Source organism: Leucoraja erinacea, chromosome 12 (genome assembly GCF_028641065.1).
Source record: "Leucoraja erinacea ecotype New England chromosome 12, Leri_hhj_1, whole genome shotgun sequence".
NCBI lineage: Eukaryota > Metazoa > Chordata > Chondrichthyes > Rajiformes > Rajidae > Leucoraja > Leucoraja erinaceus.
The window spans coordinates 49,138,153-49,157,984 of NC_073388.1; the positions used below are offsets into that span (position 1 = coordinate 49,138,153).

Here is a 19,832-nt window from a genome sequence, read left to right on the forward strand (position 1 = left end):
CTCATTTATTGGAAACAAAATATTGATGTAGTCTGACTGTAGTTTTAGTCCAAATGTTGGTGGGTTCATGAAGACAGGGTGTAAAGTGAATAAGTTAGGAATGAAGTGTGTAAATCCCCACATGATATGGTCAGTTTAAGGGTGTCTCATTGGAAGAAGCCAGAGGTAGTTGCTTCTCTCTTGCCATCATGCAGCTTTGCTTGTTCCTCAATCATCTGCCAGTAGTTTTCAGCATGACTTGAGCAAAGTTTCCGTCTCACTCCATCTCTTAGGTGGAGAGCTCTGTGAAAACTAGAGTATCTCGAATCGATTGAAAAGGCACTCTAATGGACCTCCTGAAATGTGTAGGGTGCACAATTAAGAAATGATAATAAGCGGGCTCCACTCTATAGGATGGTGCAGACAGCAACGACCTAAGCTTTAGAAAGCAGGAGGGTTAGGCCATTTTGCATTAAGCTACAGACAACTCCCTCTCACCTGCACAGCCTACATGCAGTGACCACACCACATTCGATTGAGACCAGATATGGAAAGTTGGTAGGTGATGAATGGAACAGAAGCATGGACAACATATGTGAATAGATGAACAGAAAAGAGTCAATAATAATGGAAGAATTTCCCTCCAAAATATACCAAGAGATGACACACCCAACCCAGGCGACTATCTGCGAGCTAGCCACAGAAGCAGGTCTACAATCACATATTACAATCGCTCCACTCTATGAAATCTTTATTCCTACAGCAACATTTCTTACTTTAACCATGATTTTCTCCAACTATTCATTTATCACGTATCATTTATCCCTTATCATGTATCTATACACTGTAAATGGCTCGATTGTAATCATGTATTGTCTTTCTGCCGACTGGATAGCATGCAACGAAAGGTTTTCACTGCGCCCTCGGACAATAAACTGAGGTAAGTGAGGTCACATAATCACAGACCTGCATCCAAATCAGAAGTTGTTACATTCAAACAATAGAGGTGTCTGTAATTTTAAAGTGCTTTCACAGTTAGATCATTCCAACAATGACCTGACCCACAAAAACAAACATGGTGGGGTTTCAGTTCCATCGCTTGTTGTCAGTGGGAGGGAGGATTAGAATCCACCTGCACTCCACATGTTTTTGTCAGTTTACAGAGTGAGAATGACCCTGGCGAGACCAATATTAACAGTCCCACTGAGGAGTTGCCTTCTTGAGCTGTGGTGGTCTAGCCTCACCACTAATTGTTCACAGATCACAAAAAGACCGTGGATATAATGTACTTGCTAGAAGGATTTGTGAAGGACATTTGGTGCCAGAAATCTTTAGTAGAAATCTGTACTGGATTAGAATACCTTGATGAATAAATCAGAATATTTTATCCTCCCCTGACCTCATAAATGGCTCAAAATAATTCTCCTATGTTAGATGAAGGATGATTATTGCTATTGAATTGGCCTTATTATTTGGTATTCCGAACCATCGTCCAAATAGGATAATGCAAACTGAAGGTCTATCTGCATAATGTAGTCTTTCTGAGCCTTTCAATATGGACACTAATAGCTGCTAAGAAAAGAAGATGTAAGGAAAAGATTGTAATCCTGTATTGTCTTTCTGCTGACTGGATAGCACGCAACAGAAAGGTTTCACTGTACCTCGGTACACGTGACAATAAAATAAACTAAGTAAACTAAACTCAGAGGAAGAACAGGGTCAATTTTAACCTGCAGAGAGATGTTAGAGTGATGCCCCTATCCCACTTAGGAAACCTGAAGGAAACCTCTGGAGAGTTTGCGTCCCCACCCAAGGTTTCTGTGCGGTTCCGGAGGTTGCAGGTGGTTGCCAGAGGTTGCAGGTAGTGGAAGCAAGTAGAGAGGCTGACAAAAACCTCCGGGAACCGCACGGAAACCTTGGGTGGGGCGCAAAGTCTCCAGAGGTTTCCGTTCAGGTTTCCTAAGTGGGACAGGGGCATAAGGCTGATGGATAGGTGTGATAGTTGCCCACAGATTAGCCTTGGCTGTTGTTCAAGACTGGAGCCAATGACATGAGGCTGGAAGGTTAGCTGAGAATGAACCTGTCACCTGGGGCTCAAGCAATGGGCTGGGGTGATGGGTGGTTCCAGTTGTATGTACAGTTGAATGAGGAAGGATCTGGGATAGATGAATGCGGGAAGCAACACCTCCTTCTTCACCTCATTAAAAAAAATCAATGTCTTTCAGGCTTCCGTGTGGGTGTTCCTTGCTTTCCTGTCCTCAAGGTAACTTTTCATAATTGCTTTGACATCAAAGAAGGCCATTCGATCCCTTGAGATTATGCAGCCTCATAGAACAACACAATCTCCCACTAATTTTCCATGTAATCGAATCTCCCCAATTCTACCTCTCAACTATACACTGGGGCAATTAACTTGTGAACTGATAATAAATTGTGCAGACATCTCGTCAGTTTGCATCCACCTTCTATTTGGAGAATGGGTTAGAATACCAAAACTCTTGAAGAGTTATAATCATTCTTCACCTGGAACAGGAGGATGATTTATTACCAGGTATCATGAGCTAGACCGAGGAGAATAGATTATTCTGAGTCATTCATCAAGTATCTTAATCCTATACAGATTTCTAAAGACTTGAGATGTAGGAGCAAACTGGAGCACCTGCAGGGAGTCCAGGCAACCACGGGGAGAAGACACAGGCTTCTGCGTCAGGTCAGGATTGAACAGTGGGCTACTGGCATGGTGAGGCAGCTGCTCTGCCTCTGACAAGCCCAATTCTAGAAGCTACATTAGACACAAGAAGCTGGAGTAACTCAGCGGGTCAGACAGCACCTCTGGAGAAAAGGAATAGGTGACATTTCGAGTTGAGACCCTTCTTCAGACTGAAGGAAGGTCTCGACCCGAAACGTCATCTATTCCTTTCCTCCATAGGTGCTGCCTGTTACTCCAGCATTTCGAGTCTATCTTCGGTTTAAACCAGCGTCTGCAGTTCCTTCCTATGCATCCTGGAGCTCGGTTTCATGGTGCAGAGCCCCGACCTGGAATGCCAACAATTCCTTTCCCCACCACAGAGGTCTCAAGCAGATTGTTCATTGCTCCAGATTCCAGCATCTGTACTCCGAGTGCCTCCGGGAACTAACCATGAGATGGACCACTACATCATGCCGATGTGCTCCCAAACCTGGTGCTTTCCCTTGCAACCGCAGGGAAATGCTACACTTGTCGCTTTACCTGCCCCCTCAACTCCATTCAAGGACCCAAGCAGTCTTTCCAGGTACTGCAGAGGTTCACCTGCACCTCCGTCAACCTCATCTATTGCATCCGCTGCTCTAGGTGTCAACTGCTCTACATCGGTGAGACCAAGGGTAGGCTTGGCGATCGCTTCACCCAACACCTCCGCTCAGTCCGCATTAACAAACCTGATCTCCCAGGTGGCTTAGCACTTCAACTCCCCCTCCCATTCCGAATCTGACCTTTCTGTCCTGGGCCTCCGCCATGGCCAGAGTGAGCACCGCCGCAAATTGGAGGAGCAGCACCTCATATAGCAATGTTACAAAATTTTGAGATTTAAAAAATCAAGTCTGCAATTTATCCCATCAGATAAAGCATAACAATAAGTTTAATTTGACACCTAATTCACTTTCATATCTCAAGTAATAAAAAAAGCTATGGCCATTTTCAAACTCGGAAATTAGCATCTTGTTCCCTATTGATTTTCTACGGACATAACAAAAAAGCTGTGATCATGGACAGTCAAAAGCCCATAACCTTCTTAAAAATTAAGAGAACTGAATGAAATTTTCAGTTATCATAAATTGAAGCATTCTGAAACAAATATAAAATAATCTTACTTGGATGACCTGAAATTAAAGCATATAATTAGTTAGTTACCCAATTGTAGCTAATTTCAAACTTCAATTACCAGATCTAAACATCTATCCATTTCTTAATAAATGATTAACATTTTTAAATAGCCCAAGTGTCCAAATAATATTCACAAATAATTCACAATAAAACATGATTTTTAAATCTCATTTACATCAATTTATAGGCCAAATGGAAGGAATTTAGTGTTCATTTGCTGTAAATTAAAGTCAATTTAAATCGGCTTTCTAGTGGGTTCCTGTGAACGCGCTGGTTTAGAACGTTCACATTGCGCTGGATTTGTGCCCTCAAGTGCCCAGAAAAATACTGCGGGATATAAGGAGCCCAAAATGAACTACTCGCTATAGAAAACTTTAATTACAGGGTTATATACAAGCCCTATTTAATGTAAAAATAAGGTACATACCTTTAATTGTTTGCTTTATAAAACCCTGGGGCTGCGAGAGGTTGCGGAGTGAGAGAGTGATTTTCAAACTACTATAAATATTATACAAGGCCATAAAAACTAATAATACCTTTTGCGACGGGGTCTTTCAGCGATTTTCCGTTAATGATTTACTAGGCTGAACATTTTCGATTGGAACAGCCTAGTAAAAATCGCGCTTTAAACCTGCCCCCTCTAAACAGCGCCAAAATCGTGGACACGGGGTAGGGCAGATGCTCAGCCACGATTCAGGTAGGTTTTGTAACGTACCTACCTCATATTTTGCTTGGGCAGTTTACACCCCAGCAGTATGAACATTGACTTTTCCAATTTCAGGTAGTCCTTGCTTTCTCCTCCCCTTCTCAAGCTCTCCCTCAGCCCACTGTTTCTGTCTCTTCCTTTCTTCTTTCCGCGCCCCTCCCCTCCCCCCCCCCCACCGTCACATCAGTCTGAAGAAGTGTCTCGTTGCCTATTTCCTTCACTCCATAGATGCTGCCTCACCCGCTGAGTTTCTCCTGCATTTTTGTCTACCTTCATTGTTTTTATTGAGCCTTTTGTTCCTGCATCTACTTCCCTGCCAGTTTATTATATTAAATCAGAGACTTTTCTATGATCCCATGAAAGAAACAAAAGGACCTAACAACCTTCTTCTACATGGTAAAAACACCATGATTTTAGTTTTATGACCTCTGCAATCCAAGAGGATGCTTGGCTTCATGACATAAATATTAAAGATTAAAGAGGGCAGCCGGGTGGTGATTTAGATGTTTGCATTCATCTCCACAGATCTGAAGTTTAATGGATAGGAAAGCTGTGCAACAGTCTGAAGACGGGTCTCAACCCGAAACGTCACCCATTCCTTCTCTCCAGAGATGCTGCCTGTCCCGCCGAGTTACTCCAATATTTTGTGTCTATCTTTGGTTTAACCCAGCATCTGCAGTTTCTTCCTAAACAACAATCTCTTTTGTTGTGCATTTTCTATGGTTGAAGTTTTGATGTCAAGATTCAAGATTCAATTTAATTGTCATTTGTCAATTTAATTGTCACATCAGACGGTAGTTCCTGCGTATTTGTGTTTAATTGCGATTGATTTTTAGTTCCCCTTCCACCAAAGGATTTGTGGGGTAATGGATAACTCTCTACGGTCCTAAATCCAGGCCGTTTTATTCCTGATCCCAAAATGTTCTGAAGTCTGTTGGCCAGGATTATCTCCATCCCACTCCCCCTCCCCACCTCTCCTCACTCACTTTACATTTGGCCGGAACCATGGCCAGTTTTTAATCAGATGCCTGCACGGAATAGCAAGCCATCGCCAATGCCCTCCAGCTGCCATCCGCTGCAGGCAACAGTGAGGCCAAATGACAAGAAACAGATGGAATAAACTGCCACCCTTCTCCAACTAACACACACCCTCTAGTGAGGAGCTAAGGAAACACAAACACTGGAAGAAGAGGGAAATTAAACTAAAAGGACCTTATGTCTAATTAAAATGTATCTACTATTTTAACACTTGCCACAATCAGATATGTGGCTGATTTGTCCTGAATATGCATTATTGTTCAATTTAGTACAATAAACAAACTGCTGGCGGTACTCAGTGGGTTGAGCAGCATCTGTGGAGATGGGGCAGGATGGATAGACAATAGACGATAGATGCAGGAGTAGGCCATTTGGCCCTTCAAGCCAGCACCGCCATGCAATGTGAGCATGGCTGATCATCCCCAATCAGTACCCCGTTCCTGCCTTCTCCCTATTTCCCCTGATTCCGCTATCTTTAAGAGCCCTATCTAGCTCTCCCTTGAAAGCATCCAAAGAACCGGCCTCCACCGCCCTCTGAGGCAGAGAATTCCACAGATTAACAACTCTCTGTGAGAAAAAGTGTTTCCTCGTCTCCGTTCTAAATGGCTTACCCCTTATTCGTAAACTGTGGCCCCCAACATCGGGAACATGTTTCCTGCCTCTGCCTGCCTCCAAACCCTTAATAATCTTACATGTTTCAACAAGATCCCGTTTCATCCTTCTAAACACCAGAGTGTACAAGCCCAGCCGCTCCATTCTATCCACATATGACAGTCCCGCCATTCCGGGAATTAACCTTGTAAACCTACGCTGCACTCCTTCAATAGAAAGAATGTCCTTCATCAAATTAGGGAACCAAAACTGAACACAATACTTCAGGTGTGGTCTCACTAGGGCCATATATAACTGCAGAAGGACCTCTTTGCTCCTATACTCAACTCCACTTGTTATTAAGGCCAACATGCCATTCGCTTTCTTCACTGCCTGCTGTACCTGCATGCTTACTTTCATAAACTGATTTTATAAAGGACTCCCCGATCCTGTTGTACTTCCCCTTTTCCCAATTTGACACCATTTAGATAGTAATCTGCCTAACCTCACATTTATCCACATTAACCTGCATCTGCCATGCATCTGCCCACTCACCCAACCTGTCCATGTCACCATGCATTCTCATAGTATCCTCCTCACAATTCACACTGCCACCCAGCTTTGTGTCATCTGCAAATTTACTAATGTTACTTTGAATCCCTTCATCTAAATCATTGATGTATATTGTAAATAGCCGCGGTCCCAGCACCGAGCCTTGCGGTACCCCACTAGTCACTGCCTGCCATTCTGAAAGGGACCCGTTAATCCCTACTCTTTGTTTCTTATCTGCCGACCAATATTATATCCATGTCAGCACCCTACCCCCAATACCATGTGCTCTAATTTTGCCCACTAATCTCCTATGTGGGACCTTATCAAATGCTTTCTGAAAGTCCAGGTACACTACATCCACTGGCTCTCCCTTATCCATTTTCCTCGTTACATCCTCAAAAAATTACAGAAGATTAGTCAAGCATGATTTCCCCTTCGTAAATCCATGCTGACTCGGGCCGATCCTGTTACTGATATCCAAATGTGTCACTATTTCATCTTTGATATTCGACTCCAGCATCTTCCCCACCACCGATGTCAGACTAACTGGTCTATAATTCCCTGTTTTCTCTCTCCCCCGCCTTTCTTAAAAAGTGGGATAACATTAGCTACCCTCCAATCCACAGGAACTGATCCTGAATCTATTGAACTTTGGAAAATGATCACCAATGCATCCATGATTTCCAGAGGCACTTCCTTAAATCGATCCTGATTTCAGATTGAGACCAAAAGGCACCGTGCTTTCCGTCCTCCACCTGGATCCATCTGCCCTTTGTCTGTTCCCAGCTATCAACCGCCTGCAACTACTCACCCCTCTCCCACTGCTCCATCTGCAGGGTCTTGCCCCTCCCCAAACAGATGCTGCTCCACCCGCCAAGTTGCTCCAGCAGATAGACATAACATGCTGGAGTAACTCAGCGGGCCAGGCAGCAACTCTGGAGAAAAGGAATGCTTCAGGTCGAGACCCTCCTTCAGATCTTTGGTGTAAAACAGCATCTGCAGTTCCTTCCTACACATCTGGGGAGTTCCTTCAAATTTTACATGACTTACTGTATATGCAAGGATCTGTATTATCTGCAGTGGGTAAGCAAACCGCTCAAGTGACAGAATTCCTGCTTTTGGGAGGAACATTATTTACAAATTTGCAGGCTGGAAGTGACCTATTTAATCTGGGCTTCCATTTTCAAAAATGTTACTTAGTTCCATGGCTGAAGAACATAACTGGTAGCAGAAGGAGGTCATTCAGCCCCTTACATCTTGCTTCAGATTCCAGCATCTGCAGGCTCATGTAAATTTCATGTAGGGTTGCAATGAACCATTGCCTCAGTGGCAGAAACCGCGGGGAAATGAAACTGCTCACCAGTAAACTGTCTCAGTACAACGCTCCATTAACATGTACTCATTATATGGTACAGTGACTTCTCTTGTGAGTATATTCATTCCCCAATGCAGAATATCCTACATGCTCTTTAACTAGGAGGATTTGTGCCTCCTGCATTTCATTTACTGGTTATTTGTGGGGAAGCCACTGAACCTGCGAGGGCAGTTTATGGAAGCTGAGGATAACCAACTTCATTTGAATCTCACCTGATTGTCCAGGCTCACCGGGTCTGCCCCCTTCTCCCACCAGCCCTGGTAAAGTGTCCACTCCATCGGCACCTGGCGATCCGGGCAGGCCTCGGAGACCAGGGTAGCCTGGATTTCCTCTTTCACCTTTTGCGATTTGCCGTCCTGGCCGCCCATCAAAACCTGGCAGATTTTACATTTTTTTAACAAAAGACGGTTAAATAGATTAAGATTAGCATTCAATGTCATCGTTTTTTAAAAACATATCTCCGTGTGTAACAGTATTTCAAAAAATCCCCAAAATGCGATCCTAAAGGGCACTGGGGTTGAGGATGGTTTCATTGAAGTCAGTTCCTCTTCCACCTTGGTGGCCGGAAACTTGGGTTCACCAGGGAGAAAGGAAGAGGCTTCACTCAAATAGCACTCAAAATCCATTGGTGAGACCCTCTTCCTGCTCGGCTTCTTCCCCTCTCCTTTGCTCAGTTCCAACGTCCCATGACCAACTTAGCCTGCCATCTCCAGCAGCCCTATACATATCTCCAATTAATCCGCCTATGATCAGCCATGATCATATTGAGTGGCGATACTGGCTGGAAGGGCCGAATGGCCTACTCCTGCACCTATTGTCTATTGCCTATAGTGAGCTTAACCCAAGACTGGGACCAGTGTGTGCCACCAATCCACAGTCCCCAGGTATCTACTGTAGTCTCAGAGATCGAATCTGTGGTCCATGAAGGTTTCATGCATGCACATTACTCCAGGTACTGGGCACTTGAGCCTCTGCTAATTCATCCAGTGGGCTATCCTAGTTTCATATTTGGACATGCATTGAACAATGAACACCAGTTGATAAATGCTGAGCTGCTTCAGATACCAACATGGTGAAGGTCTCATTGAGATTAAGAGGAGGAAGCCCAGTGCACTTTCTCAGGCAAATCTTGGTCCTCTTGTTCGTGTTCTGGTTCTATGCTCAAAGGGCAGTGCCAGATTGGGGGCTATTGCCAGTCTAAACTCACTGCATGTTAACATCTCAAGAATTTATTAGGGCCTCTGCTAATCAAAATCTAAAGTAGCTTGAGCCGATAAACAAACATAATCTGACACTTTACCTCTCGGGGGGGAAAAAGACACAACGTGATGGAGTAAATCATCAGGTCAGGCAGCATCTCGGGAGATTACGGATAGGTGACTCAAAATGTCGCTATCTATGTTCTCCAGAGATGCTGCGTGTCCTGCTGAGTTACTCCAGCACTATGTGTCTTTTTGTGTATTAACCAGCATCTGCAGTTCATGTGTCTACTTTACCTGTAGGGCCTGGTAAACCAGAACTTCCTGGAGCACCTTTTAATCCTGGTTTTCCAGGTTGACCAGGGAAACCCCGAGCACCTGGCTCTGCACCGTAGACCTCTCCTGGTTGTCCTTTCAGACCTGGAGTACCAGGAATACCAATCTTCCCAGGAGGACCTTCATTTCCATCCCGTCCGGGGAGTCCTGGTAGCCCATTATCACCTGGTATTCCAGGAAACCCTGTAAGGCCAAAGGAAAATCTTGACTTAGTTAGTAATGAATGAGATTTGTAGCAGGCAGTTCGAGCAAAGAGTACAGAACCTTAACTAACATTCACATTCAAGGCTCGCTGACCCAATGTATAAAAAGTAAGATGAAGAACCACGCAACACTGAGAGATGAGAGCAAATATTTTGGAAGACCCGCAAAGACTATTGGGTGGACAACCATTTTGTGAAGTCTGAATATAAAGATACAGTAAACTGTAAGTGGATTCTCAATTAGATATGCCCTCCACCTTGTTCAATGCAGATATTTTCTTTATCAGAGTATTTTTCAGCCACCATGTGATTGCAGTTGATTTGGTGTTTCTTATGCTGTAACTATTTGTCAAAGATCATTGACACAAAGCGGAGAAATTCAAATTCCCAGAAATTGTCCCGGGAATCACATGTCCCTCAGATTTAACATATTGGACCCATAAGACTTTTCATTTAAGGGAAAGTAAAGTTTCCATCATTACCCGTAAGTTTGATACTCGAAAATGCACACCTCCAGATTCAGGGAGAGTTTCTTCCCAGCTGTCATCATCCTCCCACAACCAGAGAGCAGTCCTGAACTACCATCCACCTTATTGGTGACCCTCAGACGATCCTTGATCGGACTTTGCTGGTTTTACCTTGCACTAAATGTTATTCCCTTATCATGGATCTGTACAATGTAAATGACTCGATTGTAATCCCGTAGTGCCTTTATACTGACTGGACAGCACGCAACTAAAGCTCCTCTCTGTACCTTAGTACACAACTGTAAACTATGAATATTCATTTGCTCATTCGGCTAAGTCAGTGTCACACTGAAATGGTAGCAAATATTCATGAGAAACCATACAAAGTATGGCACTTGCTGCTAGGGTCAACAGTGCCTTATGTTGGATCAAACATATGGTGTATCAAACAAACTGGTTTTAATTGAAACTAAGCGACTGAGAAAAGAAGAGAGGCAATGCAGACAACCTTGGTGAACAGGTTACAATATAGTCCTTGAACGGAGAACAATTATAGGAGAGACTGTGGAAAGGATATAAACTGGTGCCAGGATCCAAGATGGCTCGGACTGACTTCAGAACATCCTCGAGAGGGAAGGTGAGCAGCCGGAAGTGGTTGTGCCTGTGGGCACAAACGACGTTGGGAAGAAGAGGAAGGAGGTTGTGCAACGTGAGTTTTGAGAGTGAGGATGAAGACTGTAAAGCAGATTTCTAGGGTGGTTATCTCTGGATTACTTCCAGTACCTCGTGCTAGTGAGGACAGGAACAGGGAGATATGGGATCTGAATGTGTGGCTGAGGGGCTGGTGCAAGGAACAGGGATTTAAATTTATAGATTCTGGATCAGTTCCTGTGGATTGGAGGGCAGCTAATGTTATCCCACTTTTCAAGATAGGAGGGTGAGAGAAAGCAGGGAATTATAGACCAGTCAGCCTGACATTGATGGTGGAGTGGAAGATGCTGGAGTCGATTATTAAAGATGAAATAGCGGCACATTTGGATAACAGTAACAGGATCAGTCCGAGTCAGCATGGATTTACAAAGGGGACATCATGCTTGACAAATCTTTTGGAATTTTTTGAGGATGTAACAAGTAAAATAGACAAGGGAGAGCCAGTGGATGTAGTGTACCTGGACTTTCAGAAAGCCTTTATAAGGCCCCACACAGGAGATGAATGGTCAAAATTAGAGCACATGGTATTGGGGGTTGGATACAGACGTGGATAGAAAATTGGTTGACAGACAGGAAACACAGAGTAGGGATTAACGGGTCCCTTTGAGAATGGCAGGCAGTGACTAGTGGGCTACCGGAAGTCTCGGTGCTGGGACTGCAGCTATTTACAATATACATTAATGATTTAGATGAAGGAATTAAAAGTAACATTCACAAATTTGCAGACGACACAAAGCTGGGTGCAATGTGAACTGTGAGGAGGATACAGCAATATTAACTGTGAAGAGGATGCTATGAGGATGCAGGGCAACTTGGACAGGTTAGATGAGTGGGTAGAATCATGGCAGATGCAGTATAATGTGGATAATTGTGAGGTTATCCACTTTGGTGGCAAGAACAGGAAGGCAGATTATTATCTGAATGGTGTCAGGTTAGGAAAAGGGAAAGTACAACGAGATCTGGGTGTCCTTGTACATCAGTCACTGAAAGTAAGCATGCAGGTACAGCAGGCAGTGAAGAAAGCGAATGGCATGTTGGCCTTCATAACAAGAGGAGTTTAGCATAGCAGCATAGAGGTCATTCTGCAGTTCTACAGGACCCTGGTGAGACCACACCTGGAGTATTATGTGTAGTTTTGGTCTCCTAATTTCAGGAAAGACATTCTTGCTATTGTGGGAGTGCAGTGTAGGGTTGCAAGGTTAATTCCCAGGATGGCGGGACGGTCATATGATGAAAGAATGGAGCGACTGGGCATATTCACTACAATTTAGAAGGATGAGAGGATATCTTATCCAAACATATAAAATTATTAAGGGATTGGACACGCTTGATGCAAGAAACATGTTCCCGATGTTGGGGGAGTCCAGAACCAGGGGCCACAGTTTAAGAATAAGGGGTAGGCCATTTAGAACGGAGATGAGGAAAAACTTTTTCACACAGAGAGTTGTGAATTTGTGGCATTCTCTGCCTCAGAAGGCAGTGGAGGCCGATTCACTAGATGCTTTCAAAAGGGAGTTAGATAGAGCTCTTAGGGATATGGGGAGCCAGGAACGGGGTACTGATTGTGGATGATCAGCCATGATCACATTGAATGGCGGTGCTGGCTCAAAGGGCCGAATGGCCTACTCCTGCACCTATTGTCTATTGTCTATGTATTCAGACCAATCCAAAGTGATAAAATTACTACATTCTCTGTTATAAATCTCGTGCCAAGGGTTGCAAAAAGACACTTCTTGGGCACTCTTTGAACAACCTCATTTCTATAATAAATTCAGATGCTTTAAATAAATACAACATGTTTTATTTCCATAAAAATAACAAAGATATAAATCTTCCATCTGGAACCCATGGATCACATTAAATCAGTCATGTGCCCGCTATTCATCACTGAATTTTAAACCTCAAATGGAAGGTTAGTTTAGTTTAGTTTCAAGATACAGTCTGGAAACATGCGCTTTGGCCACTGAATCCATGCTAACCATCATTCATCCTTTCATGTTAGTTCTCAGTTCAGTTTCGTTTAGTTTATTACCACGTGTACCAAGGTACAGTGAAAAGTTTTTGTTGCGTGCTATCCAGTCAGCAGAAAGACAATACATGATTACAATCGAGCCATTTACAGTGTATAGATATATGATGAGGGAATAACGTTTAAGCAATGTTGCTGTAGGAGTAAAGATTTAAGAGTGCGGAGTTTTTGCGATCTGCTATCCCACATTCTCATCCACCCCCGACACACTAGGGGCAATAGGCAGAGCCCAGATCACCTACATCATCCCAGATCTTGTCTTTGGGAGGAAACCGAAGTATCCAGAGCAAACTCCACAAAGACAGTAATCGAGGACAGGATGGAATCTGGATCTCTGGTGTTGTGGGACCGCAACTTTACAAACTGGATTGTTTCAATGAGATCAGAAGTAACACTCTTGTAAGTAGCAAGAATGGAAATTAATCCTCATTCCCTTGCAATAGCTTCCCCCTCTAACTTCACTGACTTTGGACGTTAGAGATACAGCATGGAAACAGGCCCTTCGAGCCAGCGAGTCCGTGGTGACCATCGATCACCCCGTACGCCCGCACTATCCTATACTCTAGGGCCAATTCACAGAAGCCAATTAGCCTACAGACCTGGAGGCCCTTGGAGTGTGGGAGGAAACCGGAGGTGCTGGAGAAAACCCACGTGGTCACAGGAAGAATCTACAAACTCCATACAGCCAGCAACCGTAGTCAGGATCTCTGGCGGGTAAGGCAGCAATTCTACTGCTGCACCAGTGTGTCACCCACTGGCCTCTTGTGTGACATGTCACATTGATCCCGTGAGGCACAGCAGGATCAGGGGGAGAACTTACCGAATAGTGAAAGGTTTGGATAGAGTGGACGTGTCGAGGATGTTTCCACTAGTGGGAGAGTCTAGGACTAGAGGTCATACCCTCAGCATTAAAGGATGTTCCTTTAGGAAGGAGATGAGGTGGAATTTCTTTAGTCAGAGGGTGGTGAATCTATGGAATTCTTTGCCACAGAAGGTTGTGGAGGCAATCAGTGTATATATTTAAGGCAGAGATAGATCGATTCTTGATTAGTATGGTTGTCAGTGGTTATGGGGAGAAGGCAGGAGAATGGGGTTAGGAAGGAGAGATAGATCAGCCATGATTGAATGGGGGAGTAGACTTAATAATAATAAATAATAATAATCTTATTTATATAGCACATTTTTAGTCAACTTGCATTGACCCCAAAGTGCTTCACACATGATGGGCCGAACGGCCTAACTCTACTCCCATTACTTATGACCTTATGACCTAACTATGAGCCATTCTCCTGCTGATCATGAAACTGTTTTGTGGCAGGAATTCCATCCTCAATTCTGATTCCTGCACAGATTTTGGCATCGGGCTTGCTGTAATCTCTGGGAACTCTTGACTGGTTTCACCACCTACACAGGGGGCTGTGTTGCCAACAATCCTGTATTATAGAATTGTAATTTGCTCAGATAAAAGGCTGACTTTTGAACGCTAAATCTCATGGGATGCCTTTTATCCCATTCACGAGCAGTGGGAAAGGCTGATTGTTCAAGATTTCTAAGTGCATCCTGCTTCCACAGCACATGCAGCTTAAAACATGAAACGGCAAATACTAGAGGGCATAGCTTCAAGGAGAGGAGCATGGTTTAACAGATTGTGATGGGTTCCTGGAACACAATGCCAGGAGTTAATTCCCGGGATGACGGGACTGTCATATGCTGAGAGAATGGAGCAGCTGGGCTTGTACACTCTGGAGTTTAGAAGGATGAGAGGGTTTCTCATTGAAACATATAAGACTGTTAAGGGCTTGGACACGCTAGAGGCAGGAAACATGTTCCCGATGTTGGGGGAGTCCAGGACCAGGGGCCACAGTTTAAGAATAAGGAGTAAGCCATTTAGAACGGAGACGAGGAAACACTTTTTCTCACAGAGAGTTGTGAGTCTGTGGAATTATCTGCCTCAGAGGGCGGTGGAGGCAGGTTCTCTGGATGCTTTCAAGAGCGAGCTAGAGAGGGCTCTTAAAAATAACAGAATCAGGGGATATGAGGAAAAGGCAGGAACGGGGTACTGATTGGGGATGATCAGCCATTGAATGGCGGTGCTGGCTCGAAGGGCCAAATGGCCTACTCCTGCACCTATTGTCTCTGGTCTACTGTTTATTGTCTATTGAGTGGCTGTAGAGGCAGATATAATAGTGGCACTTAAGAAACGTTTGCATTGGAAATGCAGAACTTGGTGGGATATGGATTATGTGTAGGCAGATAAGAGTTGGTTTTGGCATCATGTTTGGCACAGACATTGTGAGTCGAAGGACCTTGACCTGGACTGTAACAGTTCTACGTCCCACATGCAAGCTCAATGATGTTACCCAATGTTACCTTCACAATTATGTGAAAATACCTATCCACATCTCTTTTTGACCCCAAGTAAATAAATAATGCTAAGAAGTATGGAACAACTTCCGACTCTCTTCAGATGCTCAACTGTATGACCGTAAGGCACAAATGAATAAGCACGCACCTGGTGGACCTGATTCACCCAACAAGCCTGGAGTTCCAGGAAATCCCTTTGGTCCATTCAATCCTGGTCGTCCTGGGGTGCCCGGAAATCCTGGTCTACCTTTTAGACCTAAAGGTTATTTCACCACAAAGAACCGAGAAAGAATGATTCAGGAAGAAATCAAGCTGAGCAATATTTTACTTAACAACAACTTCAAACTGTTAATATCTTACTTCTTCTACGCCAAGCTATATAAAAGAAGGTAGACGCAACACGCTGGAGTAACTCAGCGGGTGAGGCAGCATCTCTGGAGAAAAGGAATAGGTGACGTTTCGGGTCGAGACCCTTCTTCAGACCGACCCGAAATGTCACCTATTCCTTTTCTCCAGAGATGCTGTCTGACCCGCTGAGTTACTCCACTTTTTGTGTCCATCTCCAGTTGAAACCGTTTCCTTCCTAACACAAACAGAGAAAACCCATACGGTCACGGGGAGAACGTACAAACTCCGTACAGACAGCACCCGTAGCCAGGATTGAACCTGGGTCTCTGGTGCTTTAAGGCAGCAACTCTACCGCTGTTCCACCGTGCTGCCCTTTACTTATCATCCAATAGGCGTTTACCAAAACAATGCAAGCAGGACAGCAATACACATCCACTGTTTGAACCATTTATTCATTTATAATGTTGGGAACATAACTGACTAAAAATAATGATAAAGACAGTATTGGCAATAAAAAAATCTACCCCCCCCCCCCTAACCCTACTTATCTTTCTCAACTTTCTCCCCTGAACTCGCTGAGTTCCTCCAGAATTTTGTTTTTTTATGCTCAGGACTCCAGCATCTGCAGCCTCTCGTGTCCCCACTGAGATATCTCTGTGGTGTGCAAATGAACAGCACCCAAGTGTTGGTGAACGGAGAACGTACCTGGCCATCCTGGAGGTCCTGGCAATCCTTTGAAACCTCTGTTGCCTCGGGCCACACAGGGGAGTGTGACTCCTGCCAAATCACATACAACGAGGAGATCATGAATGAATGATTGAGCAAAAGCAACTTGTAATCACATACTCATGCACATGCACAAACACATTCCTGTAGACACGCACACACATGTGTGTATACAGATTACAAAACAAGTCCACATACACACATCAATGTATGTGCACACACATGCACAAGCATTCTCCTACAAACACACACTCACATGCATATATAGGAACGAACGTTAGAAATATGAGCAGGAATAGGTCATTTGGTTATTTGAGCTGGATCCACCATTCAGTTGGAACGTGACTGATCTTTTACATGACTAATGTCATGCATAGTCTCCGTATCCTTTGTTTATTTTAGCAATGAGAAGCTCATAAACCTGATCATGTTCAACAAATGAGTATCTACAGATATTCAGGTTAGAGATTCCCTATGAGTCAGTGAATGTCTGTTGGCCTCAGTGAACATTGTCCAACCCTGTTCAATCACAGTTCCGTTACTGCACACACAATTCCCTCAGGCATCTGCAAAGTGCAGTGAGGTTTGTTGGCCTTCCCCAAGATACAACTATCTATATCCTCATTGTGTGCCAGTTTGCAATGCCCCTTAACCTTGAGAATCTATACCACACCACTGTATGAGACTACTAGAAGATGAGGACCTTCCTCATATCATCTGGTTCTTGATAGCAGATTCTTCCTAGAATAAGAAGCATTGCAGCTTCACCACCACTAAAATGCAGAAAGAGTGCTTTCATTGCCCCAATCTCTCTGGAGTCATCTTGTGACACATGTAAGGGTGGATTTCCAAATGCATTTGCTCCAGTTCCCAGCATAGCCAAAATCAGTGGACCAAGATGGGAAGGAGCAGAAGGAAATGGAGCAGAGCAAAGGGAAAAGAGGAGGAAGGGAAAGGCACTGCAAAGAGTCGGTTTCAGACCAGGCTGTCTGACTCTGACTGAACTGTTAGTGCCTCCAGTCTAATACCCCCATACAACACAATTCTCAGCGCAACTTTCCTCTGCTATCAGAGTGCCCATCTCTGCAAAATAATAACAGGACAGCAATGAAAACAGAGAATGCATAAGGTTCATTTATTGTCACATACACCAATTGGTGTAGTGAAATTTCACTGGCCAGGTCAGTCATACAATTTAAAAAAGCAACAGACTCAAAAAACGCATTTTAACATAAACATCCATCACAGTGACTCCTACACATTCCTCACTGTGATGGAATGCAAAATAAAGTCCTTCCCTTTTTGTTCTTCCTTGGTCGGGGGCCTCGAGCCCTCCATTGACGGGATGGTCTTAACTCCCGTATCCGACGGCGTTCGGGCCTTCCGCGTCGAGGCGATCAAGCTCCCGCATCGGGGGGACGTCAGATCCTCCACGTCGGGCGATCGAACATCGTGTCGGGGCTGGTCGAGCCTTCTGCGGCGTTGGAGCTCCCGACTAGCCTCTCCCGAAACTGCGAGCCATTGATGGTAAGTCCACGGTGATCGCGGTGGGAGCGATCCCAGGCAAGGGATCCGCTCCGATGTTAAGTCCGCGCCCCGCGATGGGGCTCACAACAGTCCGAGGCGGCTTTTCAACTCCATTGATGGTAGGCCGCAGAGCCCAGAGAATGTGATCCGAAACCTGATCAAATCTCCGGGAAGGTAAGATCCTGGAAAAAAAAGTTACACCCGACCGCCCCCCCCCCTCCCCCCACATAAAACAAACAGAAGAACATTAAAACAAACTTTAAACAAATGCTAAAAATAACAAAAAGGATGAAAAAATGAACAGACTGCTGGCAGGGCTGCCATCTCCCTCCTCTGGCGCCCCCTGGGAATTGGAATATAACTTACCTTTTGAAATGCAATCATGCAGCATGTTTTTGTGTACCACAGGATTCAGCTTCAATGGAAAATCAAACGTTCAGGAAAACTGGGGGCTGAACGCAAATTGTATGTTGTCCCCCTAATTTCCCTCTGGCTCCTCCATCCCTCTGGCACAGTGATGCACAAAGGAACCAGGCCATGCACTTTGAGCCCAATAACATCCAACCCATGCCTGGAAGTCACTGGTCGTGTTAGCCTGAGGTCTGGACAATCATGCAGAAGCTGCTTTCACTTTGCTTGTAAGCCGTGCTCTGTGCTAAGGGGCTCTAGATGAGCTGATCCTAGCTCATACAGGTAGGTTTCAGCAACTTGCCTCAAGTAGGACCTTTTCAAAGTAAAGAACTTACCAGGCCATTCATCTGAACATCCTTCAGAATCATCTTAAGAAGGGTCTTGACCCGAAATGTCACCTGTTCTTTTTCAACAGAGATGCTATCTGACCCGCCGAGTTACTCCAGCTTGTTGCGTCTATCTCCACAATCATGAGCTTGGCGATCACACCTCTATCAAACCAGCTCCGAACAATCAACCTACCATCAACACCCCCATATCTCGACTGTTGACGTCCTAACCCAAAGCCCCTACCAAACATCCTCCACGACCATGGACTTATTTCCTATTTAGATTTTGCACTGATGACTGTTTCTTTTTTCTTTTTGGCATCTTGTAGAATTGTGTGTAATTTAAGTTTACGTTTGTGTGTGTAGTCAAAGTCTATGTGCTTGTGATGCTGTTGCAGGCAAGATTATCTACCCATCATTGTGCATGTGACAATAAACTCGACTTGACCTGAATTGCACCATGGAACCACTTGTGTGGGTTCTCAATGTGAACTGAATGCACCTCCTCACCTGTAGGCATCACTCACACAACCGGTCCTAGATTTAACTAGTTTCCTTCATGCCCTGCACAATAGCAAATGATCCAAACATCAGCAAATTATCCAACCATCTCGTGAAATCCCTGTTCAGTACCACATGACACCTTGGGCCTTCAACTCTTGACAATGGTGCCATTGACCCAAACTCGCACCATTATATATTTGTGCACACACAATTACATGCAAAGATGTGTATACAAGATATATGTATGTGCAATACACATGCATGTGTGCATATACACAAACGTGTACCCGTACACATGCATACACATGCACTGGCAGGCTCACATTGATGCATTTGTAATGTATTCTAAGTTATCTTCTGTGGTAAAATAAAACTATGCCCATGGCTGCCTCATGTTATCCAGAATGTTTTAAACTATTTGTGCGTGGTACTTGTCCTCACTGCTAAAAGATGTATCTCAGTAAAACAGTCAAGTGAATGGCTAAAAAGTGGCCATGTTAATATTTGGAACTGAATGCAGTAATTAATATCCCAAATCCAAAACCAATAACCACAAAATGGTTCATCTCCCTCTG

At 44.3% G+C, this 19,832-nt stretch overlaps 1 protein-coding gene across 1 annotated transcript in view; it reads right to left on the bottom strand.

Moving 5' to 3' along the window:
- The window catches only part of LOC129701953 (collagen alpha-6(IV) chain-like), a 398,708-nt gene that overhangs the window by 74,645 nt on the left and 304,231 nt on the right, over positions 1-19,832 (bottom strand). The window contains 4 exon segments of the mRNA XM_055643398.1: positions 8,316-8,477; positions 9,600-9,821; positions 15,561-15,668; positions 16,466-16,537. Coding sequence (XP_055499373.1) covers positions 8,316-8,477; positions 9,600-9,821; positions 15,561-15,668; positions 16,466-16,537 — 564 coding nt within the window.